The sequence below is a fragment of the Tamandua tetradactyla genome, chromosome 3, assembly GCF_023851605.1.
Source record: "Tamandua tetradactyla isolate mTamTet1 chromosome 3, mTamTet1.pri, whole genome shotgun sequence".
Classification (NCBI taxonomy): Eukaryota; Metazoa; Chordata; class Mammalia; order Pilosa; family Myrmecophagidae; genus Tamandua; species Tamandua tetradactyla.
Window position 1 is genome coordinate 55,275,976 of NC_135329.1, and position 26,436 is coordinate 55,302,411.

The 26,436-nt window shown below is 34.5% G+C and overlaps 1 protein-coding gene across 3 annotated transcripts in view; it reads left to right on the forward strand.

Annotated features, from left to right (window-relative positions):
- CPSF3 (cleavage and polyadenylation specific factor 3) overlaps positions 1-26,436 on the forward strand; it is a 42,625-nt gene that overhangs the window by 435 nt on the left and 15,754 nt on the right. Inside the window, exons 1-13 of one of the 3 annotated variants that reach the window (XM_077153142.1) lie at positions 38-2,198; positions 3,805-3,868; positions 5,535-5,632; positions 6,595-6,723; positions 7,704-7,881; positions 9,270-9,359; positions 11,463-11,613; positions 14,518-14,693; positions 17,134-17,292; positions 18,089-18,235; positions 20,576-20,728; positions 24,295-24,403; positions 25,787-25,885. In XM_077153142.1, coding sequence (XP_077009257.1) covers positions 2,125-2,198; positions 3,805-3,868; positions 5,535-5,632; positions 6,595-6,723; positions 7,704-7,881; positions 9,270-9,359; positions 11,463-11,613; positions 14,518-14,693; positions 17,134-17,292; positions 18,089-18,235; positions 20,576-20,728; positions 24,295-24,403; positions 25,787-25,885 — 1,627 coding nt within the window. In that variant the 5' untranslated portion in view covers positions 38-2,124. Of the gene's footprint in view, positions 1-37; positions 2,199-3,804; positions 3,869-5,534; positions 5,633-6,594; positions 6,724-7,703; positions 7,882-9,269; positions 9,360-11,462; positions 11,614-14,517; positions 14,694-17,133; positions 17,293-18,088; positions 18,236-20,575; positions 20,729-24,294; positions 24,404-25,786; positions 25,886-26,436 lie in introns of those variants that run through there. The other 2 variants (XM_077153140.1, XM_077153141.1) reach the window with 2 other exon arrangements.

Here is a 26,436-nt window from a genome sequence, read left to right on the forward strand (position 1 = left end):
TTTTCCTTTTTTTTTTTTTTTTTTTAAATCTCAGGGGCGGATGTATGGGAGTTGAAAAACAGAACTTTGGGACCTCCGGGCACTTTCATATAAGTTAAGAGGGTTGTCAGGGCAAGCCACGAGGGAACCGGGGATGAGTTTGATCGGACAGCATGAGATGAGGACCTGGATAAAGCTATAATAAGTGCAAGGAAGGACTAAATCTGCCTTCTTTATTATCTCCAGGATTTCACGTTTGCTGAAATGTGAAAGAGAGGAAGTAATTTAGGGAATTGCTTTGGGTTCTGAATACTGAGCTCTAACAATAAAGAATTGGAGAGGAGAAAGAGCAAGAGATGTTAAAAGCGTAATCTCTCGGCCTTTGATTGTCCATAAGATGGCCTTTTACCCGAGAGTGCTGCTTACAAGAAGAGAGAAAAATATGGGGAACTTATTCATAAAGATGGGCAATTCGAATCCACAAGAATGCTTATTGTCAGATATTAGCACATTAATCTGTGCTTTTTTCAAAATGGGGAAAGTATCTCTTACACACACAGTAAAGATTGAACACTTACTGATGACATAACACAAGTTTCCCTCAGTTAACACCTGTTATCTTTTTATGTATTCACCAAATACAGCACTTGTGTGTCAGCAGTGCACTAGATTGAGGAGAGAAGGCTATATAGTGTCCTGGAAATCATGTCCCTGATACAGGAACTGAGTCCTAAAGAATAACTAGGAATTGAAGACAGGTAAATCGAGATGAGAGGGAAAGATGTTCAGGCAGAGGAGTGGCATGTGTGAAATGAGAGTGGTCTCAACTTGTGGCCAGTTTCCTTATGGCTGGAGTCAGCAGATGCAGTGGCAGAAGTTTTCCAGCTTAGGAAAGACCTTGTATATATACTAAGGAGTTTGGGTCTTTATCAGTTCAGGTATAGGGAGCCGATGAAGGATTTTAAGCTGGGATGGGATATAGTAGGAATCACATGTTAGCTCACTCCTAGCAGAGGTGTAACAGAGAAATAAAAGGGTGAATTAAGTGAAGGAGAATAGAGTGGGAATCCAGTAGGATGTAACTGAAATAATACAAGTAGTTAGTGAGGACGGCTTAAAGTGAGTGGCAGTGGGGCAGAAAGAAAGAAGTTTGAGAGAGTTAGGAAGTGAAATCTTTAAGCCTTTGTAACTGATCAGCTACATCAGAAAGGGCAATTGTGGAAAGGGAAGGCAAGATAGAGTCCTGGCTTGGTGTTCCAGGTAGTGTTTCCTTAAGTAGTACAGGAAATAGGGTAGGTCTAGAGTAGATTTGGGAGTTTGATTGTATAACAGCTATATTGAGATCTAATTCACCCGACCATACAGTTGTTAAAAGTATACGTTCAGAGGTTTTAGTATACTCATAGAGTTGTGTAATCATTGCCACTATCTCATTCCAGACGATTTTCATCATCACAAAAAGAAATCCTGTGCCCATTAGTAGCCACTCTCCATTTCCTTCCAACCTCCCCAATCATAGGCAACCACTGATCTACTTTCTGTCTATAGATTTGCCAGTTATGGACATTTCATGTAAATGAAATCGTACAACATATAGTCTTTTTTTATAACTGACTTCTTTCACTTATCATAATGTTCTCAAAGTTTATAATTTGGGAGTTTTTTAATTCAGTAAATATTTCATGACATTTACTATGTGCGAAGCACTGTTCTAAACCCTAGTGATGAGCAGTGAGCAGAGGAGGCAATGTTTCTGTTCTTATGGAGCTTTCCTTTTCATAGTGAGAAACAAGCTATAAATAACTAGATATGAAGCCTGTAGTTACAAGTGTAAGCAAAAAGTACTGGATCATGGCTTGTGTGAATGGCAAATTAGAAGAGGTAGGGAAAGAGGAGGTGACATTTGAACTGAGACTCAGATGATACAAAAGGGACAATTGTCAATATTTTTAGTCAGAGCATTTCAGGCAGAAAGAAGAGCAAGTGCAAAGGGCTTGAGGTGAAACTAGTTTAACATACTGAGTATAAAGTTCCTGTGCGATATTCAAGTTGCGCTATCCAAATATCAGGTGTATTTTAGAAGTCTGGTATTCAAAACAATCTGCACTACAAATATAGATTGAAAGTCAACATCATGTCCAAAACATGAGAATTAAGATAATGAAGATGGAGAAAAGAGAAGAGGCCTTTGGAATGTCAACATTTAAAGGATGGGCAGAGTATTTGCATATGTGAAGGAAACTGAGGAGGAAAACCAGCAAGACAGGATGGTAGCATAGAGTCAGAGAAGCTAAGGGAAAAGTGTTTGAAGAAGGAGCAAGTAGTTAGTGGTGACAAAGACTATTAAGAGAACAAGTAAGGACTAAAAGTGGTTGTATTTAAGAACAAAGAGATTCTTTGCAAGGACAGTTCAGAAGATTGGTTGGCAAATGCCAGATTGCATTTGTGAATTGAGTGAGTAGAGATGTGGAAATAGAGACAGAGGATACTACTTCAGAAAACAAAGTAGGGTGGGAAGTAAAGGAGAATAGAATTAAGGAATTGTAACGTGCTGATGAGAATGACCATAACATGTTTAAATTCTGATGGTGAAGAACTGAGAATGAGGAAAATATCAATAATACAGCAGTATTCGTTTCCTCAGAAGGTGTGTGGAGTGTAGAGCAATGGTGAAAACATTGGTCTTCAACAGAAAGAGAGATCTGTTCCATTATGAAGGGAGAATGGAAGGAGACAGAGATGTAGGTGAATTGGTAAGTGAGGTTGAGGAGATTGACAAATGACCTGTGTATTTTTTTATGTAGAAAGAGGCTCATGCCCCGAGTGAAGAAGAGATTAGAGAGCTGGGAAATTAGGAAAATGAAGAGTGTTTGAAATAATTGCCATGAAAACTAGAATAGAAAAAACTGTCCTAGGGACACTTAAGAGGGAGGCTAGGCAGCATAAAGGGTGAGTTAAAGGTGGAGGTCATGAATTCATGGTGGAATCCATCTGCAGTTTGATGTTCCTTGTCAGCTGCCAGCCCTGAGGTAGGTTCTAGGTTTGGGGATAGAGCCATTTCTTATCTGTCTCTGAGGAGACCAAGTTGCTTGCAATAAAGGTCCATGTATTAGGCATTTCTTTTTCCTAGGTACTTAATACAGAGCCTTGCTTATAGAAGTGTTTAATGTTGGATGAATGAATGAATCATGAGCTAGAGTGATGGGGAAAGGAATCAAGTAAGGTGAGGGACTTGAGAAATAGGTAAGGTTTAGCATAAAAGTGTGTCTTGTGATAACTGAAAATTATGGCTGTTGTATAAATTTAAGAATGGAAAGTTGTTTACATACTTTATATGAAATAAAGTAGAAGGAATAAGAGCTGAAATTCACAGATGTGAATAAGTCTACTATTTAAGTTGTTTGGAAATACATAATGCGATCTTAAAAATGATGAAAGATTTTTGAAATGCTTATAAGTTTATACTTAAGTGCTAATTTAAAAAATATTACTATTATGTAATTGCTGGCTTATTTTTTAACTACATCACAATTTAATCTCAGCATTCAGAAGATTTAATTTAATCTTCCGGTATCTAGTCTGTACCACTTTCTCTCAAAATTTTACCGATTGCAAAATCTCCACATTCCCAAGGGCCACTTTTACTCTTTTCCCACTTGACACCATCTTCCCTGTCTTTGTAATTCTGTGAAAATAATTTTGCCTCAAGATTTTTAAGTGAATGTTGTTATCCAATGAATTTAAGTTATTAAAAAGTTTGAATTTGTTGCACTTGATTTTGATTTAATCATTTTACCCCCCCCCCCCCCCCCCGAATGTTTACAGTGGAGCAGGACAAGAAGTAGGAAGATCATGTATTATTCTGGAGTTCAAAGGAAGAAAAATAATGGTAATAGTTAATTTTTGTTGTTCGATTAACATTACAACTCTGTCTGCATTGGGTGTTAGGTCTTTTGTAGTAGTTATCTGTTTCTCTTCCTGAAAAAATATCATAGTCAGTGTATGTAGCCTATGCTATATAATGTTAATGTGAAAAACTAATACACACAGCCACTTAGTAATTTGATAAAACCTTAACTAAGTAAATTGTGAAGATATATTCCAAGATTGTAAAATTGACATGTAGATAGATCTGTTGAACTGTTGTCTCTTGAAAGTCACTTCCACTGATGAGGATTGTAGCCAACCTAGTTGCCCCAACCACAGTGGAAGACCACAAGCCACCCCCATGCAGCAGGTGTAGTGAGAGAGCCAGATTTGGGAGCTTGGATACCTGAGTATCATTATGAAGCCTGTTTCCTTGTCTGGAAAGATAAAGGAATTAGAATAGATGGTTTCTAAGGTTGTCGTTAACCTGTTCAGTGGTTCATGCTTCTTCTGTTCCTCTTTCTTCTCTGTTTCTCCCACTCTTAAAAAAAACTGACATGTAAAATGCAGGTACTTGGAAGCCATAGGCTCACCTTCTCTATCTGTTCAATAATTATTAATGAAGAGACCTCCATAAGGGAGCACTTGGTTATTATTGATAAATGTACCATTTTTTAAATAGTCTCCAAGCCATGCAGTGATGTCTGCAGCATCACTCTAGAACTGTCTTCTATCCCTTTTTAGTTCTCTCTGGGTGGAGCCTTTCAGGTATACCAATCATGGAAGCAAGTTAGTAACTTTTGCCTCATAGTTAGGTAAGCACTTCCTAGATTGAAAAAAAATCAGCTACAGTAAATCCTGCCCTGTTTTTCTAATTTTGTGATCACATATGAACTCCTTGTATTCTGAATTTCATGCACTTCTCCCAGATGCTAAAGGATTTTCTCTCACTGTTGCCAATAGATGTCATCCAGACAGTGGGTTCGTATGTTATCGTTTTGTGCAATCATTGTCATATGTAATCTTAAGACTCAATAGAGTATATTTTTGATACAAGATGTGTTAAATTTTGAAATTTTAATATGAGCCAGAGCATGTTGCAGCAAATCTATTGTTTAAAAATAACAATAGCATAATAATAAATTAAATGAAGTTTAAAAAAAACTGACATGTGTCAGACATAGTTGTTGTTTTAGTCATATTGTATTATTTGGTAGTAATACCATATGAAATTAGTAAATGCTTAACACCTGACATGAATTTGTTCCTTAATGTCTTAAAAATTTAATTACCCTGATCAGAGAAACTACTCATTCCAATTATTGTTTTCTCACCATAGTCAGATCTAGTTCATAATAAATCTATGAATTTCCAGAACACCTACTGTCCTCTAATATCAAAGTTTTTGAAGAAGAGTTCATTTGCTGTTTAGAATGACTAGCAAAAATAGCTGGAAAGAAGATGTCTTATATTTTGCATCAAATGAATTACATTTTAAATTTGTTCATGAAGTTAGAATTGTCAGTGGCGTATTTCCCACATCTAGTAAGAACTGCACCACAAATGCTACTGTATGAGGTCCACCTTGATTATGTGTATGATGGATCAGTTATACATATTGTCTGCTTGTTGAATGTATTTTAATAAAATGTGTAGGGAATTGTGATTTTTTTGTTGTTCTCTTTCAGTTGGACTGTGGGATCCACCCTGGCCTGGAAGGAATGGATGCCCTTCCTTATATTGATTTAATTGACCCAGCTGAGATTGATCTTTTATTAATTAGTCAGTAAGTTTTTTTTCTTAATAATGACACTTATTTAAAAACTTTTACTATAAAGATTATTCTTTATCAGATTTCAAGATTTTGTTTTTTTTAAAGAGTATTTTCTACTAGGAAGCATATTGCACACATCTGAGTCCAGCACTCCATATTGTGATCACAGTCTAGAGAAGTTTACTATGAAAAACTTACCTATCTCTAGATCTGAGTCCAGGGGTAAGTGGGAAGAAGGTAGTTTTTGGGCCATTGTAAAATTTGAGACCAATAACACATTTTTACAGTATTTCTCAAATTCTCTTCCTTGTCACATTCTTCTATAGTAACTTCATTTATAAATAATAACATGTTTCAATTTTATTTAATTTTGGGTGCTTAATAGTAAGTTTGGATATATTCTTCTCCCTTCTCTAATTATTACTGATAAAGATTTTTGATGCTTTTTTTTTAATCTTCCTCCATTAAAAGTGGGTGTATTATTCCTTTACTCTGCACTATACCAACTTTTGGTTTTCTTGAAAGTATCAATATGTAATTGTTACATAGACATTTTTGTCCAGTGAGCAACCATATAATTATCTATAGTATATGAGGAATATTTTACAAATCAACAGAACCTCTTTTTTTATTTACATTTTTTTTTAAATTATAGAATTTGTAGGTGTATAGAAAAATCATTAGGAAAAAACAGAGTTCCCGTATATCCCCCCCACACACACCAGTTTTACCTCTTATTAACGCTTTGCATTTGTATGGTACCTTTGTTACAATTGATGAAGGAATATTATTATAATTGTACTATTAACTGTAGTCCATAGTTTGCATTAGGGTTCACTGTGCTATACAGTTAGGATTCATGGTGCTGTACAGTTCTATGGTTTTGTTGGGTTTTTTTGTTTTTAATTTTTATTCTAGTAACATATATACAACCTAAAATTTTCCCTTTTAACCACACTCTATTTCTTTTTAAGTTTCCATTTGGATCACTGTGGAGCTTTGCCTTGGTTTCTACAGAAGACAAGTTTCAAAGGAAGAACATTTATGACTCATGCCACAAAAGCTATTTATAGATGGCTTCTTTCAGATTATGTCAAAGTTAGGTAAATTCCTTTATTAGATTTTTATGGCTCTGCACAATACTTATGGTTTAAGGATGTCATTAATTTAATCATTCAGTAACAAATTATTGAACACCTATTGTGAGGGTACCTAGCACCTTCCTGGCCTTAAAATCTTTATAAAGCTTTTACATCCTGTTAAATATTATAAGTATTTATAATCAAATAGTAGTTCTATTTGATAGTACTACTCTGAAAATAGCATGTCGTGATTTTATTAAAAATTTATTACCAGATATCTTGTAAAGTGGTATGGGACACTACTCTTTTTTAAGGTTTATGGATGGTCTTCTTTAATTCTTGTGTTTGCAAATTTTCTACAATGAACATTTGTAATAAGGTGGTTTGTTATTGTTTTTAAGAAGAATTGACAAAACTTGTTTCAGGCTACTTTAAGGAGCTTGTGCCAAGCAAGGGGTCCTGTAGCAGACTGAATTATGTGCCCCAGAAAAAAGCCATGTTCTTAGTCTTAATCCATTCATATGGATATGAACCCATTGTAAATAGGAACTTAACTACTGTCCGATTGTTTCTTGAAGTACATTAACCTAATTTCCAGGGAACAAGTTATGCTGGACTTTGTAGAGAATTCCTTTCACATCCTAGCAAGAAAATTTTCACTGTGCTTCATTGTATGTAACCGAGTTACAGCTCAAGAGTGTGGGAGCACAAAAAAAAGATTGAGGAATAATTATCCTGAAGAGTACTTTGAACTTGATGTTTTAATTTTCTGTGCACTCTGCTTAAAATCAAGCTTTGTATTAAACCTATTGAATATTTTTATTATATTTGCACAGTAAAAATATATGCAAAATATCCAAGAGAAACTTAATACATAACCCATTCTTACTATAGTTTTAAGAAATATTTTTTTGGATATGTCATCCATAGACAATTTCTTTGAGTTCAAAGACTTTTTAAAAAAATTTACCCTTATTCATTTTGTTGTTTTCAAAATTTAGTAATATATCTGCAGATGACATGCTGTATACTGAAACAGATTTGGAAGAGAGCATGGACAAAATTGAAACTATCAACTTTCATGAAGTTAAGGAAGTTGCAGGGATCAAGTTTTGGTGTTACCATGCAGGCCACGTTCTCGGAGCTGCCATGTTCATGATCGAGATCGCAGGTGTAAAGGTACCTCCAGCACTAGCAGTTTTCTCCCCAGCAGAAATCAGTGCAGAGCTTTTTGCTATGAACTGTCATTAAAGAGAGTTTCCTAAGACTTGAAAAGTGCCAAAACACTGAAACATAAAATAAAAATTAAGTTGATACCTCCACTATAATGCTTTCTATATCAAGACTGATTTGAATGATTGAATACGCAATGATCTGTAATCCAAGTTTGTACTAAGAAAAGCGTAAAGTAAGCATCTCAGCGACTAAGTTCCCTAACACTAACACAAGATTAATCCCTTTTTACTAACTTTTTTTTTTCTTTTTCATTTTTTTTTTTACATGGGCAGACACCAGCATGGCAGGCGAGAACTCTGCCTGCTGAGCCACCGAGGCCTGCTCTACCCAATATATTTTAACCTTTGTTCCCCCTATTTTTTTTCTATACCCCTTACCACTCTCTTTTATTGATCACTAGTATTTCAGTCTACTCAATTTATTTTAACGTTTGTTCTCCTTATTACTTATTTATTTTTAATCCATATTTTTTACTCATCTGTCCATACCATAGATAAAAGGAGCATCAGACACAAGGTTTTTACAATCACACAGTCACTTTGCAAAAGCTGTATCATTATACAATCATCTTCAAGAAACATGGTTACTGGAACACAGCTATACAGTTTCAGGCACTTCCCTCTAGCCTCTAATGCATCTTAAACTAAAAAGGGGATGCCTATATAATGTGTAAGAATAACCTTCAGCATAACCTCTCAATTCTGTTTGAAATGTCTTAGCCACTGACATTTTAGTTTGTCTTATTTCTCTCTTCCCCGTTTTGGTCGGGAAGGTTTTCTCAATCACTTGATCCTGAATCCCAGCTCATTCTAGAATATCTGTCCCATGTTACCAGGGAGGTTTATACCCCTGGGAGTCATGTCCCACATGGAGAGGTGATAAATCATTTATTCTTGCTGTTTGCTCAAGGGCACAAAAAATAGAAGCTGAAAACAGCACAAGTGCAGATATAAAATTTGAAATTAAGCGTATACCCTCAAATGAATTTTTCTTTCTTTTAGACTGTGGTCTTATATGCCTCAAATTGTTCTCCCCATGATCATGCCTTTTTTCCTTTTAAGAAATTATGAGCAGTTCTCAACTGTAATATTATACAGACTGCCTTTGGGGGATGATTCTGATAGTATATTATCCCTAATAATTAGATTGAATTGTTGAAATTTATGATTTAGTGGCTTAACTAAATTACCAATTTTGAATTAAACACAAGCATTACATCTAAATTTCATCATTGTAGGCTTTTATTTCTATTAAAATTCACTTTAATATTTCATGAGTTTAATATATTCATTAGCAAGATGAAGGCTTCCAAAACTCTTTGTTTTTCACAGCTTTTGTACACAGGTGATTTCTCAAGACAAGAAGATAGACACTTAATGGCAGCTGAAATTCCTAATATTAAACCTGATATTCTTATCATAGTAAGTATTAATGTATTATAATCAGTGTAATATAAACAAATTTTTTCTAGCAGGAAAAAATAACAGTTGTCTCTGTTTTATATGTTATTGAATATAAATATATTTGGTTTTTAGTATAAAATTATATATTTTATACTAAAATTATATTACAGCACAGTTTCACTTTCTTGCTGTTAAATATATTTATTCTGGTATCCAAGATGTTAGGCCATCGCTGGGCAGGTCACTTTATATATCTTCCTCTGTCTCCTAAATATTTTATCTATTGAATTACCCCAAATTCATAAAAAGGCATCTTTTTATCGGTTGTTTAGAAATGGTGTGCCTCCACCGTCTCTGCCATTCTTTTGACCCTTAGCATATGCTAACTTATCACATTGCTCGTCTTTAAATGTGCATGCCTATCTGCCTACTAGGTTGTGCGTCTCAGGAGAACAAGAAAAAAATGAACCATCTTATTTGGGAGCTGGGGTGTGAGTAAATGGTAGAAGCAAGTATTAATAAATGCATATTGGTAACAGTGGGGTCAGAATTTCAAAGAGAAAGATTTTGAAGCTGTGGTATATATAAAACATCACCTGCTGCCTGCTTCTCCCCGACAATCTACTGCATCCCCCGGCTGCCCAAGAACATGAGACCAGTGCATATTGTTATCTATAAGCAATATGTTGAAAGTGGATTATTTGGGGTCAGGCCCTACTATAGCCAGCATATAAACTGCCCTAATTTAAGAAACAGTTACATTTTTAACTCTCAAAAGAAAACCTGAAACAGTTGTTTACATGATATCATATAGTTATTTGCATGAATAGTTATTTGCGTGTTATTTAGAGCATTATTTTTCAAACTTTATATGCATATGAATCATTTGGTGATATTGTTAAAATACACATTCTGATTCAGTAGATCTGGACTGGGGCCTGAGGTTCTGTACTTCTAACAAGCTCCCAGGTGATGCCAGTGCTTTTGATTAGTGGATCACATGTAGCAGGACTTCAGGGGTATTCTTTTTTTTAAATTAATTAAAAAAAATTTTTTTTAAATACCAAAAAACACCAAACAAACGTAAACATTCTTAACTTTTGATCATTCCATTCTACATATATAATCAGTAATTCACAATATCATCACATAGTTGCATATTCATCATCATGATCATTTCTTGGAACATTTGCATCTCTTCAGAAAAAGAAATTAAAACAGAAAAAAGTTCATACATACCATACCCCTTGCCCCTCCCTTTCATTGATCCTAGCATTTCAATCAACTTATTTTAATATTTGTTCCCCCTATTATTTATTTTTATTCCATATGTTTTACTCGTCTGTTGATAAGGTAGATGAAAGGAGCATCAAACACAAGGTTTTCACAATCACACAGTCAAATTGTGAAAGCTATATGATTATATAATCATCTTCAAGAAACATGGCTACTGGAACATAGCTCTACATTTTCTGGCAGTTCCCTCCAGCCTCTCCATTACATCTTGACTAACAAGGCGATATCTAATGCATAAGAATAACCTCCAGGATAACCTCTCAACTCTGGAATCGCTCAGCTATTGACACTTTATTTTGTCTCATTTTACTCTTTCCCCTTTTGGTCGAGAAGGTTTTCTCAATCTCAGGGGATTTTCTTAACAGAAATATAAGAAGCAGTAGGTATTTCTGGTCTATAGACATTGGCTTGTCATTGGTGGGAGGAATGTATTTTTTTACCCCTGTGGAAAGGAAAATGTTAAGGAAGGAAAAAAGAGTCACAATTATCTTGTGGGGAAAGTATGCCAAAACATGGTCCTGATTCCATTTTCTAAAAGGTTTTTATTAGTCAGATCTGAATTCTAAAGTTCTCAATTGCTCCTCTTTACAATTAATATTGTATTGGTATGTGTTCAAGTAAATGGCATGTTGAAAAAGTGAATCACTACCTTGGTGTTTCATTGATGTTTAACTTTTTTTTTTTTGGCATGGGCAGCCTCTCAAATCAAACCTAGGTCTCTGGCATGGCAGGCGAGAATTCTGCCATTGCAGCGCCCTAATGTTTAACTTTTAAATTCTATGGGGATCAGAGGTCTTTCTCTCACAATTCTAATGTGTTCTTTAGGAATCTACTTATGGTACTCATATCCATGAGAAACGTGAAGAGCGAGAAGCAAGATTCTGCAACACTGTTCATGATATTGTAAATAGAGGGGGCAGAGGTCTCATCCCTGTCTTTGCCCTTGGAAGGGCTCAGGAACTGCTCTTGATTTTAGGTACACCTTTTCTTTTATCTCTGGGAGATTATAAAAATTTGGGAGTGTCATCTTTATATCAAGGTAATCACATGGCCTATGATAAGTCATTTAACCTTTCTGGACATTGGTGTCTTCACTTAAAAAAATAGAGGTTTGATAGTAGTTAAAAGCCCAGGCAAATGAGCCTTGTGCACTGCTACTGGGAATGTAAATTGGGGTGTCTTTCTGTTTACCAACTTGTCAGTCAGCGTCACAGGTCTTAGAAATATGCATACCCTTGACCCAGTGGTTCTATTTTTGGGAAACAACTGGGATGTAAAGAGAATTTTGTCTGTAATAGCATTCATCATTTTAGTATATTTAAGGAAATAAGCACATTAGTATTAACATTGTGGGAAAAAATATGTTATGGTGAGTAATATATAGCTTTCATATAAACTATTAAAGTGGACAAAAAAATAAGGTTCAAAACCCTGTATACTCTAATCCTTAGGTAAAAATAAACACAAAAGTGATAAAATGTTTTAAATCTGGATGGGAGAAAGTGGATGTTTTCTTTTTTCTTTTTTGGTTTTCTCCAGTTCTCAAATACTTAAATGAACCTGAATTATTACTTTTTGTAAAAAAAAAACAATGAATGTCCCTTATTTTTTAGCATAGATTTCTACTTAATAATTCTTTCTAACGCAAACATTCTGTAAATCTATTTGGGGAATGCACTGTTCTTGAAGAATAAATTATAGGTACTTTGTGTTTATATAGCTTCAATGCGAGGAACTAGAACTTATCACACTTTAAGCTCTTATTCTCAGTATGGCCATGTCTTTGATCATTATGATAAATAATATCCCTCTTACAAGCAAGGAAAGATGAATAAATGGCCCAAGATCAAAATAAAACTTTGGCAGAGGTGGGAAGAGACAGAACTTACAAAATGCTAAGTTTTCTAATTCTAGTCTAATCCACTTTAGCTGCAAGTCAGATTAGTTTAAAAGTTTTAAGATGAAAAGTCTTCATAACAAGTAATAAGACCAGAGGAAATTAGGAAGTTTGAGATGGTGACCATGTTGTTATTATCAGATTAGATTGCCAGATTTAGCAAATAAAAGTACAGTACACCCTATTACATTTTTAATTTTGGAAAAGAAATGAATAATTTTTTGGTATTAATATATACCAGATATTTAATATGTATCCATGTACTGAAAAATATTTCATCGTTCGTCTGAAGTTCAAATTGTACTGGGCATTCTTCGTTTTATCTGGTAACCTTACCATTAAAGCATGTATTATGATTTTTTTTTTTAATGAACTTACTTTCTGCAATTGTTTGTCCCTTTTTCTTCTTAAGTTCTCCCTTTTAATGTAGTGAGTAGAAAGAAAATAGTCGTTAGAGAAACTGGTTCCACATCTTATCTACATTCTAGCCATATGGCTTTGGACAAGTTAGTTAGCTTTTTATTTTTTTCACGTGGGCAGGTTCCGGGAAATGAGCCTGGGTCTCTAGCATGGCAGGCAAGAACTCTGCCTGCTGAGCCACTGTGGCCCTCCCCAGCTTGTTTTTTAATATTAAATCTGCTCATAAAAAATACATACAAAAAATAGGAGATTATGGTCTACACCATTAAAAATTTTAATCGCATCTAAAAAAATAAACAAAGTAAGCCAGAGAACATAGCAGGAAGTATATTAGTAACATGTGAAAAGAAAACCATTTCCGTCCTTATCTAGAATTATCACATATATCAAGTAGAAAAATAGCATCCCTATGCAATTCAACTATTTTTAGCCTCAGTTTCCTTATCTATAAGATGGCATTTCGACTTTTGAAAATTAGAAGTAAAAAAGATGAAATTACATATTAGCCAATTCCTAAATGCAGTTAATGGGATAAAATCTTTTGACCACATGATCCCTTACAAAATTTGGGGATTAAATGAGAACTTTCATTAAAAAAAAGCCTTTCTTTGAAGGTATTTTGTCTCCTGCTTTCATTATCAGATACTGTTTGGTTAGTGTAAACTTAAACCACATGATTTTTTTTTTAATCCATATGTTTTACTCATCTGTCCATAAGTTAAATAAAAGAAGCATCAGATACAAGGTTTTCACAATCACACAGTCACATTGTGAAAGCTATATCATTATACAGTCATCTTCAAGAAACATGGCTACTGGAACACAGCTCTACATTACCAGGCAGTTCCCTCCAGCCTCTCCATTATATCTTAACTAACAAGGCGATGTCTATTTAATGCATAAGAATAACCCCCAGGATAACCTCTCGACTCTGTTTGGAATCTCTCAGCATTGACACTTTATTTTGTCTCATTTCTCTCTTCCCCATTTTGGTTGAGAAGGTTTTCTCAATCCCTTGGTGCTGAGTCCCAGCTCATTCTAGGATTTCTGTCCCATGTTGCTAGGAAGGTCCACACCCCTGGGAGTCATGTCCCACGTAGAGGGTGGGAGGGCAGTGAGTTTGCTTGTCATGTTGGCTGAGAGAGAGAGGCCACATCTGAGCAACAAAAGAGGTTCTCTTGGGGGTGTCTCTTAGGCCTAATTTTAAGTAGGTTTAGCCTATCTTTTGCGGGGTTAAGTTTCATATTAACACACCCCAAGATTGGGGGCTCAGCCTATTGCTTTGCAAACCACATGATTTTTAAAAACCTCCATATCTTTGGATTGTGGCTACTGCATTTTTTTTAGATGATGCACTAGTATTTAGAGATAAGTTTGATTTCATAAGTTTAAAATAGTAAAGACCAGGCTAATTTTTCTTCAATTCTTTTAACTATAGTTACCTGCTTTAACTTGTTCCTTGGTTATCTAAATTTTAAAATGTTAATTGCGTATGATTTATTATTTGAACTATTTATCCCACATAATAAAATGGTCTTTGTTTCTTGTAAAATCCCTCTCTAGATGAATATTGGCAGAATCACCCAGAACTTCATGACATTCCAATATATTATGCATCATCCTTGGCCAAGAAATGTATGGCAGTGTACCAAACTTATGTAAATGCCATGAATGATAAAATCCGCAAACAAATCAACATCAATAATCCCTTTGTTTTCAAACACATTAGTAACCTCAAGGTGAGTGCTCGTGAAAGAAAAAGGGATGGCAAAACACAAGTAAGTTATTAATAGAAGGAAGTTGCCTGTAATTGACTCAGTGGCTGAATCCTTCTTGCTTCTGGCAAACAACATTTTCCTTCAGAAAACCAAAAATCCAGCAACTGAAGTTCTTCTTTTCTTAAATAAATCTTACTACTAATTCTGTATAACCATATGTTCTCAATATTTAAAAATATAATTGCTAAAAACTCTTTTGCCATAAGAATAAAAAGCCCAGAAGAGAAAAATATCTTGCGTTTCGTATTAAGATTTTCTGTTCCCACTGAAGTCTAATCATCTTTTTGATTAGTGCTGTTTAAGTTTCACATGTGAACATTTCATATATGCACTTTTGTAGAATATTCAATAAAATCTGATTTTCTTTTATATTAAAAAAAATTGTTTCTCTCAAACTAACACTTTGTTCATAACAGAACAATGTCCAAAATTTTTATATATGGTATTCAAGTTAGAAATAGGCTCTGTTTGTAAAGTGTATTTTATAGCTAATTGTTTAGGAATGGGAGCCAAGTTTTGCCTATAAACAATGTTAGGCTTTTTGATTAGATTTCCAGACCAGCTCAAAATATGTGTGAAATATGAAAAGCTATTGTCTTTGAGAAAATTCTTTTCAAAGTTCTCTCTTAGGTAACTAGAAACCCATTTGACACTTCCTTTTAAAAACTGTCTGTCCACCTGCCTGCTGGGCACTGGAAAGAAAAATATTATCTAATATTTATTACTATGAATAAGTAAGTTAAATCATCCAATGGAATACTATACAGTAGTATAAATAAACAAGTATATGCAGCAACAAAGGTGAAACCTGTAAACAGTATCCCAAGTGGAAAAATCCAGAGACCAAAGGTATCCTTGGAACAGGAGGCAGGGCCAATAGATATGACAGGAAAGAGTTCACTGGGGGCTCCTGAAGTTCTGGTCCTGTTCTGTTTCTTGATCTGGGTCCTGGTTACTTGGATGTGTTCAATTTATGAAAATCCATCCAGTAAAGTAATAGAAATTAAAATATAGTATTAGGGATACTAGAATAGCACACTTAGATAGTAAAGTTATAAAGATAAACAAGGAGACTATCACAAGTTGAGATAATCTATACCTTTGGATGAACCTGAGGGGCCTGGGGTGCTGATAATGCTTTTTCTTGACATTGATGGTAGCGACACAGGAATTCACTTTGTGATAAATTACTGAATTGTGCATTTTTATCCTGTGTACTCTTCTGAATTTGTGATATATTTCACCAATGTAAAAAAAAAGAAAAATTTAATAGAAGAATCACATTTACAAAAAAATAAGCACAGATTCGGGTTACTGTAGATATTTTATCTCATTGTTTAGACTAGAGCAATGCTTCCAAACTTTAGATCATATAAGAAACACCTGAGGAATTTGTCAAATACAGTATTCCTGAGCCTGTTTCCAGGTCTGGCATGGGGCTTAGGGTTTTACATTTCTAAGAATTTCCCAGGTGATGCTTGTACTCTTAGTCTGAATTGCAAGCCTTTTTACTAGAAATTCAGAAACTCAAGCCCCAGACCAGATCTACTGAAATAGAATCTGCATTCTAACAAGAGGTCTAGGTGATGAGTATGTGCATTAAAGTTTGAACTGGTTTATACTCTAGAGCAGTGATTAAACTGTAGATACAGAGAAGGAAAAGGGATTTCTTGCAGCTAGCATATAGCTTGGCTGTTGATTGTGCAAGAAATTTCAAGTCATAGATTATCTGTGTATTTGTACTTGAAATTGTCCTCCTTAAAGAAATCTATGAGCTTTCACTGGGCAATTATAATAGGTCGTGTGAAGCTACAGACTAGTAACTTATTTTCCAAAGCAGGAGACAAATTTAAAAAGGAAACAAACTTTTCATTCGTTGTTCATTCTTGTAAGCCTTGCTCAAATTCATATTTTAAGTTTAGCCTTTTTTTTTTAATGCTGTGAAGGATGGTAGTAATGTTCTTCTAATTTTGTGTCATTCATTAAAAATGTACCTATTGAATTTCTTGTTATTTAAATGTCATACCTTTTGAACAGTAGTATTCTTACGACAAATGAAAGGAAACCTCAGGCTTTCCTGACCATTTGTTCTCTTTCTGGCTCACGGCCTCTTATCCCTACTGTGCCTGATTTTGTGGTCCTAATGGCCCTTTTACTACCAGGACATTTTGAAGGTCAATGTGAATTCATTGATTTTTATTACTTTATTTTCCTATGACCCCTACCCTAAACTATTTAGAAACTTGTAAATTGGGCTTAATAGGTTTATTAGTCTCATCAAGTCTCATTCAGTAGTGTAATGACTCTTTTTATGTAGCTTCCTGTTATTTAAAAATAATGAATGCTTTTTCCGAACCCTAGTGAATAACATGTTTTTTTACCACTCCTTTTTCTCTCTCAGAGCATGGATCATTTTGATGACATTGGACCCAGTGTTGTTATGGCTTCCCCAGGAATGATGCAAAGTGGATTATCCAGAGAGCTGTTTGAAAGCTGGTGTACTGATAAGAGGAACGGTGTTATTATAGCAGGATACTGCGTAGAAGGTACCCTTGCCAAGGTTGGTTATAGTCTTGGGTCATATTTTAAATGAAGATGAAAATAGGTAGTTAGAGATGTTCAAAAGTTTGAGGACTTATGCATACTGAAAGGCAAGATGAGAACCCACATTGGGGACTGAGAAATACTCACATGGTTGCAAGTGAAAAATGAAAAGGAGCTTACTTGAGACAGACGCAGGAATGTCCTCCTTTGATGAAGAAGTTCACTAAAAAGGATTCTCCTTGAAAAGCTGTATAATGTGGTTGGGTTGACTCTTAAGGATATAGGCAATTTAGAAAATATATTCAAAGCTTTAAAGTCAACTTCAAAAGTTGACATCCAAATATCCTGTTCACTTATCTCCTCTTACCTATGATTTCTTTTTTGCTTTTTAAAATATATTGTGAATCTTTTTCTGTATTCTGTGAAGCCATTGAGGTAAAATATTGACCATGTATTTAAAATAGATTTCCCCAAGTAAGAAACACATCTGTCTTTTATATGCATATGCATATCTGGAAAGTGACTTTTTCAAGCAAGAGGAGGAGTCAGCAATATAGACTTGCCTTTCTAATCATAAGAGTGATCATTTTCTTTGCCAGCACTCTAAACACATTGTTTTAGTTGATCTTCTTACTTTGCTGATTGTTTACTATATCAAAAGAATGACTATTTGCCATTTACTAAATGAGTAGTGTTAGAATGACTTTTGGGCTATAAAGTCCTAAATTTAACATAAGTTATCACTACATGAAAATGTACCTCTTCTAATTAAACTGTTTGTTTTGTTTTTAATTTTTCTTTGTTTTTAATAGCATATCATGTCCGAACCTGAAGAGATCACTACCATGTCTGGACAGAAGTTACCACTGAAAATGTCTGTTGATTACATTTCTTTCTCTGCTCACACAGATTACCAGCAAACCAGTGAATTTATTCGTGCATTGAAACCTCCTCATGTGGTTAGTCTATGAATATGACTTATAGTAGTAAAAAAAAAAGAGGGGGGATACTCCAGAAACTTTGCAACAACTAGTGCACAAATCAAAACTGCCTTCCCTTTAGAAACAAAGCACTTTCACTCATACTTGAGTTGGAACTTTACAACTCCTCTTTGAGATGAGCAAGCTATGCATTTTAATTTCCTCCGTCTTATGTTGGGACTCTTATTCAGATCTACTAACCCCAATTCTCATGTTTTTTTCCCATTATTTTTTGCTTAATAACTTAAGAGTGCAGCCTTCGAACTCAGACTGTTTTGAATCTCAGCTCCATCCCATACTTGCTATGGAACCCTGACAGGTTAACCTCTCTGTATTTTGTCTGTAAAATATGTAATGAATATGTAATTTCCTTTGCTTCTGAAATACTCTGTTTGGTATTGTTTTAATAAACAGAAGAATACCCCACCCACCCTGACCAAAAAGCTTCCCTTGAAAGTTTTATATTAGCAATCTGAAGAAAACTATAGGCATTTTCTGAAATAGTTGAAATAGCAGGATAATAATAGTACCCACTTCATAAAGTTATCATGAGGTGTGACTGAAAGGAGATACAAAGCACTTAATTCAGTGCTTGGCACAGTGAATGCTCAGTAATGTTAAATAGAGTGTGCAAGGATAATTTGGAGATAGGAGAAAGACAAGTGAGATAATAATAAACGTTTACGAGTGAAGAGGATGAGAAATATATAATATAGGTCCTTGTATAAAAATTTCTTTATATTTTTAAGTTTCATGAAATTATAAAAATAGCAATTATATATTTGATGGGATTGGAGAGAGAGGTAAGCTAAAATATATGTATTTTTAAATATCAGAGTAGCATTTATAGAATATATGTCTAGAAAACAAATGAAGTATCCTTTCTGAATGTACTGAAAGCTAGTATAGAGGAAATGTCCTTTTGTTAGTTTTTCAGTTCTTTTCCTATGATAATCCTTACAGGTATTTGCCACTGACCCTTAATAACCAGATTCTCTGATGGAGAAAATCACTCACTGACATCATAGCATGTAGAGTTTAGTTACAGTGCAGATGTCTCACAAGTGTTTTTTTGTGTATGTAGTTTAGGGATATAAAATACCCCCAGACTTTCAAGCCATAGAGAAAACGAGTTTTTCACTCTGGTACTACCTCCTCATCCTCAGTTTCATTTTGTCTCATCACTCTTCCGTCCTCTGTCTCTGTTTGACAATTTAAATTCCTGAGTTGTACTTGATGCTTACCTGCTTTCAGTGTCCAGGTCTAGGAAAAGCATATCTACATGATAAAATGGTAATACTGTTAGTGGTGATAGAAGTAATAAATAATAACTAGCATTTATTGAGTTTTTACTCTGTGCCAGGCACTGTGCTAGTGTTTTACATATATCAGCTTGTTTAATCCTCATAATCAACACCTGTTTTGTAGATGAGAAAACTGAAATGTCAAGTAATTTATTAGCAGGGCAAATTACTTAACATCCCAAAGCCTGGACTATTCACCATTCTACTCTGTGCCACCAAGTAATAATGACATGGGTCTGCTTCTGTTAGCCTAAGACAAGAAACAATATACCAGTGGTCTATAGGTTATTACCTGTCATATAAAATATGTTATAAAGGTGAATAGAAAGGGTCAGGGGTAGTTCAGTGGTAGAATACTCACCTTCCATGTGGAAGACGCAGGTTTGATTCCTGGACCATGCACCCAAGAAACAAGCAAAAAAGTGAATAGAAAGAGATGAGTGGTTAATGCCGTAGTTATAAATACCTCTCCAACTTGTAATTTCCTTTGCTTCTGAAATACTCTATTTGGTATTGTTTTAATAAACAGAAGAATACCCCACCTACCCTGACCAAAAAGCTTTCCTTGAAAGTTTTATATTAGAAATCTGAAGAAAACTATAGGCATTTTCTGAAATAGTTGAAATAGCAGTAGTTTCATATCAGAATCAGTGACATTTAAAGCTGGTAAAATGATTATCAAAGTCACCTAGTCCAGCCACTTTACCAGCATGAACATGGAAGCCTAGAAAAAGTGAGTAACTTTACAAAGTTGCATATTTAGTTAGTGGTAAAGATTGGTGTAAAAAATATGTTTCTTTATTCTCTTTTGAAATAATTCCACTTATGGACCTTTTAAAGCCAAACAGAATGGAAGATGTCTTTATACAAATTTGATTGAGTGGAGGACCTTAAAATAGTAAAATTTAATAGTTTCAGGTATTTCTCTGTTTTGTATATTTAACTCAGACAAAGGCCATCTTTAATCTAAATTAAGGATATTTTCCTATGCTCTTTTAAATGTTATTCTTTGTAGATTTTAGTTCATGGAGAACAGAATGAGATGGCCAGATTGAAAGCAGCCCTGATTCGAGAATATGAGGATAATGATGAAGTTCACATAGAGGTTCATAATCCTCGGAATACAGAAGCAGTGACCTTAAACTTCAGAGGAGAAAAACTCGCCAAGGTAAAAGGCTAGGTTTCTTAATCTTATTCATGTCTTTTCTTCATGGAAGTATGTATTTCTTAAGTTCTTCATGATTTATCTTAAATTTTAAATATGATGCAAATGTTAATGAAATTTGTAATATTTTCTTAATTCATAATGAGCCAGACATGAAAAAATTAATTGAAGACTATACTTTTATAAAATCGAATTTGAAGGAAAAAAATAAATTAATAAAACCTATGATGTGAGGCTTTTGTTGCAGAAGAAGAGCAAAATACTTGTCTTTACACTGTTCAGCAACATTCTAGGAGCTAATTTAGTGGTCTTGTATCTGCAGAAAAATATATTCTGTTGAGAATCTGGAACTGTGTACCCAGACTCTGTTGGTTGAGATGTAGGGAGAAAAAAAAATGTTTTGCAGCATAATAATTTAGGAGAAACAGAATTTAACAAAATTAAGTTTTCTTTACAGCAGGGCTTTCAGAGCTTTTACTATTGTAAAATTATAAATCTATTTATAATAGTCTAAAGACTATTATACATTATAAATCTCCAAAATATGTAATATACAGCATTTTTTTTAACTTTTTTATCATTGAATTGAGAACACAGTTTGGAAACATCAGTCTAGAATTACCTGCCTTTTTAAAAAAACATTTAACTTTATGCATAGAGAAACTTTCAATAGCCATTTCTCCAAATATGGTTTGCTATTGGAGTAGTCTGTTTTTTTCAGCCATAATTTTAGTTATTTAAAGTAATTGACTTAGGTTGCTTTTTCCTCAAGTGCAGTCACGTTACTTAGGGAGAAGTCAAATTTATGGCAGCCACAGAAACTGAGTGGGTAAAGGAGATCACATCCACAAAGAACCATCAAAGCTTCTGTATACTTTGCTTACTAGAAATATTAGATCAACCAATTTTATATATGTTCATTAATCAGCATATTGGAAACTGGAATGCATTTGAGTAAAGAGAGAAACAGCAACTGGCAGCAGGTGAAGTCAGAAGGATAATCAATCAGTATTACTCTCTGAGGTACTTATTTCACAGGCAGACAAACATTCCCATACCTGGGAGCATCAGTGTTGAAAACGAATTTCTAGGAACAAAGCTCCTAGCATAGAATCACCAGCATTTAGGGAGAAAATCGCCCTTAGTAGTCAAGTGAACGAGCTGTCTTCATGTATAGTTATAAGAATGAACTTGTCAATGCCTGGCTTCCACGTATCCTCACATCATTGAAGGTAGATGGGCTGTCTTTTTATTCCCGTAAGTTCATTTATTCATAGTTGAGAATAGTTGTATTTGAAAATGGTGGGTATCATGTTTTTTTTGTAATTGTTGTTTTTTTAAATTTTTTATTAATTAAAAAAAAATTACAAGAAAGAAATACAAACATTCCCAACACATACACTCAGCAATTCACAATATTATCACATAGTTGCATATTCATCATCATGATCATTTCCCAGAACATTTGCATCAGTTCAGAAAAAGAAATAAAAAGACAACAGAAAAATAAAACAAAAACAGAAAAAAAAATTTTACATACCATACCCCTTACCCCTCCCTTTCATTGATCACTAGCATTTCAAACTAAATTTATTTTAACATTTGTTCCTCCTATTATTTATTTTTATTCCATATGTTCTACTCATCTGTTGACAAGGTAGATAAAAGGAACATCAGACACAAGGTTTTCACAATCACACAGTCACACTGTGAAAGCTTTATCATTATACAGTCATCATCAAGAAACATGGCTACTGGAAACAGCTCTGCACTTTCAGGCAGTTCCCTCCAGCCTCTCCATTACATCTTGGATAACAAGGTGATATCTACTTGATGCATAAGAATAACCTCCAGGATAACCTCTCGACTCTGGAATCTCTCAGCCATTGACACTTTATCTCATTTCACTCTTCCCCCTTTTGGTTGAGAAGGTTTTCTCAATCCCTTGATGCTGGGTCTTAGCTCATTCTAGAGTTTTTCTCAATCCCTTGATGCTGAGTCTTAGCTCATTCTGGGATTTCTGTCCCATGTTGCCAGGAAGATCCACACCCCTGGGAGTCATGTCTCATGTAGACAGGGGGAGGGTGGTGAGTTTGCTTGCTGTGTTGGCTGGAGAGAGAGGCCACATCTGAGCAACAAAAGAGGTTCTCTTGGGGGTGACTCTTAGGCCTAATTTTAAGTAGGCTTGACCTATCCCCTGTGGGGTTAAGTTTCATATGAACAAATCGCAAGACTGGGGGCTCAGCCTATAGCTTTGGTTGTCCACACTGCTTGTGAGAATATCAAGAATTCAACTTGGGGAAGTTGAGTTTTCCCCCATTCTCACCATTCCCTGAAGGGGACTTTGCAAATACTTTTCCACTCACTGATCAAATCACTCTGGGATTCATCAGGGCATCACCTGGACAAACCAACAAAATCTTATGTCCTATACAAAGTTCCATGTACTTAAGGTGTTCAACCAACTATCAACCTAAGTTATATTAGGAGATGCACTAGTCAAAGTATAAATTTGTACCAAATAAACATTTTTTGCTTTAGTCTCACACACATAAGTTGAAATTTTAAAATACTAATTACCATCTATTTTCAGCACACTGCAGTAATGACATTCTTTTGTTCTTCCTCATGCAAAAACATTTTTAAAATTTGTACATTTAGTCACTATCATTATACACTCTAGGCATTCCTCGATTATACCATCTCAATCTTTATCGTCTATCTTTCTTTGTGATTTCATTTATGCCCCAGCCCTCCTCCCTCTATCATCCTCATATGCAGCTTCATTCAGTGTTTTAGCATAATTGTATTGCAGTTAGGTAATATTGTGCTGTCCATTTCTGAGTTTTTATATTCAGTTCTGTTGCACAATCTGTATCACTTCAGCTCCAATTGCCCATTATCTTACTCTATTTCTATCTCCTGATGGTCTCTGTTACCAAGGAAATATTCCAAGTTTATTCACTAATGTCAGTTCATATCAGTGAGACCATACAGTATTTGTCGTTTTGTTTCTGGCTAATCACACTCAGCATGATGTCCTTAAGGGGTGTCATGTTTTAATGGTTTTGTTTGTTGCAGTCATTACTCTATTCTTTTCTCTTAAAATATTTCCCACTTGCTGGTACAAACCTACCTTTATCAACCTTTGTACTCAGAGATGCTCCTTCTTTCCCTGTTAGCTTTAACACGGACTCCCACCTTTCTGAAAATGGAGCTCTGCTGTGTGTCTCATAACCTGACTGAGGGAGCACCTGCATCTCCAGCCTGTACTTCCTGTCCTTCCCTACCAGATGCAGCTGTTGAAAACTACTAAGAGCCCCTGCACGTAGGAGGTTTACCCTGGATGTTGAACCATTTGGGAATGAACTGAATTTAGCCCTTCTTGCCACATCTGTCCTGGTGAATCTTCCCTTTGAAATATTGGGAGCCATGTTACTGTCCTGCTAATAAAGATCATTTTATGTATTTCATGGTTAATTCATGTGTTGTTTTCATAGATTACATGTCTCCTCATGCAGAACCTGAGTAACTTCAGTTTATAAGATTTTTTTTTTTTTTGGTAATAGGTCATGGGCTTTTTAGCAGACAAAAAACCAGAACAAGGCCAGCGGGTCTCAGGAATACTCGTTAAAAGAAACTTTAATTATCACATACTTTCTCCTTGTGACCTCTCTAGTAAGTATTCTATTAAGTGTCAAATATAATTTGATGTTCTCACTGAAAAAAAAGTTTACGAAAGCTTCTCTTACCAGTAGCCAAATTTTAAATAACAACCAAATAATAAAATTGAAATAGGTAGAAGCTAACAGACTAATTAGCTTTATGAAAAAAAATCTTCCTTGAATCATTGAAACATCTAAATTCTTTGGAAAATAACCTTAGTCAGAAATAGTTTGCTTCTAAAACAGATTAACTACTCCTGCCGACCTTTTAGCTAGCCTGTTTTCTAACTTTTACAGCAAAATGTTAGTGCTTTTATTTTCTGAAGTGCCTTACTCCCCAGATAAGCATTTCTTTTTTAATGACCTGTAGTTTTATATCACTTGCTGGACCTTCCTGTTCTTCACCATTCCGAAAGAATGGTCAGGAGTAAGGGACAGAAACTTACATAATTTCTTTAAAAGGAAGAAAATATTAATGTGAAGCCTAATTTTCTTCGCTGTGTTGGAACTTTTATTCAGCATCCAGATAAGTGACATTAACTATATAGCCAAAGCCCAAAGTATTTATAAATTGAAGGTTATTATACAGGAAAATAAAAATTTGCACTAATCTAAATAGTTTGTGAATTGCTATTTTTCCAAAGTTTATAAACATTTCCATGGGTGTTCTGTGCCTGTGTAAATGCTAAACCATCAGTAAATATTAATTTTTCAATAAACATGATATGCTCTTCAAGTAAATAACTATGCTCAATTTTATTTATATAAATCATAAATGCTTTCTGAAGGAATAAGGATACCAGGAGTTTTTATCTATGAAATAGGCCAACTGTCAGTTTTCAGACCACACAAGTACTGTATTAGTTATTCCTTCATTTAGCAATCAGTGAATTCTTATTCTGTGCCAGGCATTGTGCTAGGTTGTGAAGGACTAAAAATATATTTGAAAGCCTAGTAGCAGTCCTTGAAAAGCTCTTAGTCTAATGAGAGAAACTGTTTGATCAATGACATAGAAGTGCATTATAAGGAGAAACTGGGCCTGGTAGAATTGGGAAAAGCTTTGCAAAGAAACAGTGCTATTTCAGGCATTGAAGGATTGCTAGGAATCACCAATTAGAAAAGAAGGCAGTGATAGCTAGTGTATTGGTTAGGCAGTATTTATGATTTCCTGTGGCTGGAGTGTAAGGTAATCGTGAGAGAAGGGGATGGAGGGAGAGAAGGGTAGAAATGTAGGATGGGACTAAATTAAGAAGCACCTTGTTAGTTTTGTGAAAAAGTGCTCTCATTTACTTTTCTTTTACTTATTTTTTCTTTACTCCTAGTATTTGTTTGCAAATTGTATATTGTGGGATTATTATTGTTTCTTAAAGTATATTTATTCTAATTTTCTCTTCAGATTATACCGACTTGGCCATGAGCACTGTAAAACAGACTCAAGCCATCCCATATACTGGTCCTTTTAATTTGCTCTATTACCAGCTACAGAAATTGACAGGTGTGTATATTTACTGAAATTCATCTAATCATTTTTTATTTTTCAGTAAGGTAAATATATACCTAGGAAAGGATGTTATTTAATTTTGCTAATTGTCTCATAAAAATTGTACTAATTTATTTGTATTTTATTTGGTCATCTTTATACTGAAGTTTTTAAAAATATCTTTAAAAACCTCTTCTCCTTGATCCACCCTAAATAATAAGAATATCAGTAGTTTTTGTTCATTCTGTTTAAAATCTGCTTTAAAGATGTGGACTTTCTTGTAATCAAGCAGGAACATTTTTCAGATTACAAAATAAGCTTTCTATTAATGTGCTCTTCATAATTCATATAGTAAAGTACTACTGTAAAATAAACCACTAGAAAGAACCTCATGTTAAAATTATGAGTCTTAACATAGAAAGGTAATAAAAATGTCTGAATTAATCCTTTATTGAGAGGTTACTGGGAAGATGAGAAAAATCTCATCTTAGTAGAATTTCTCTGTAAAATAATAAAACGTACGGAAACAAGGTAGAAGTAATAGTTGGTTAGTTTCATATTAAATG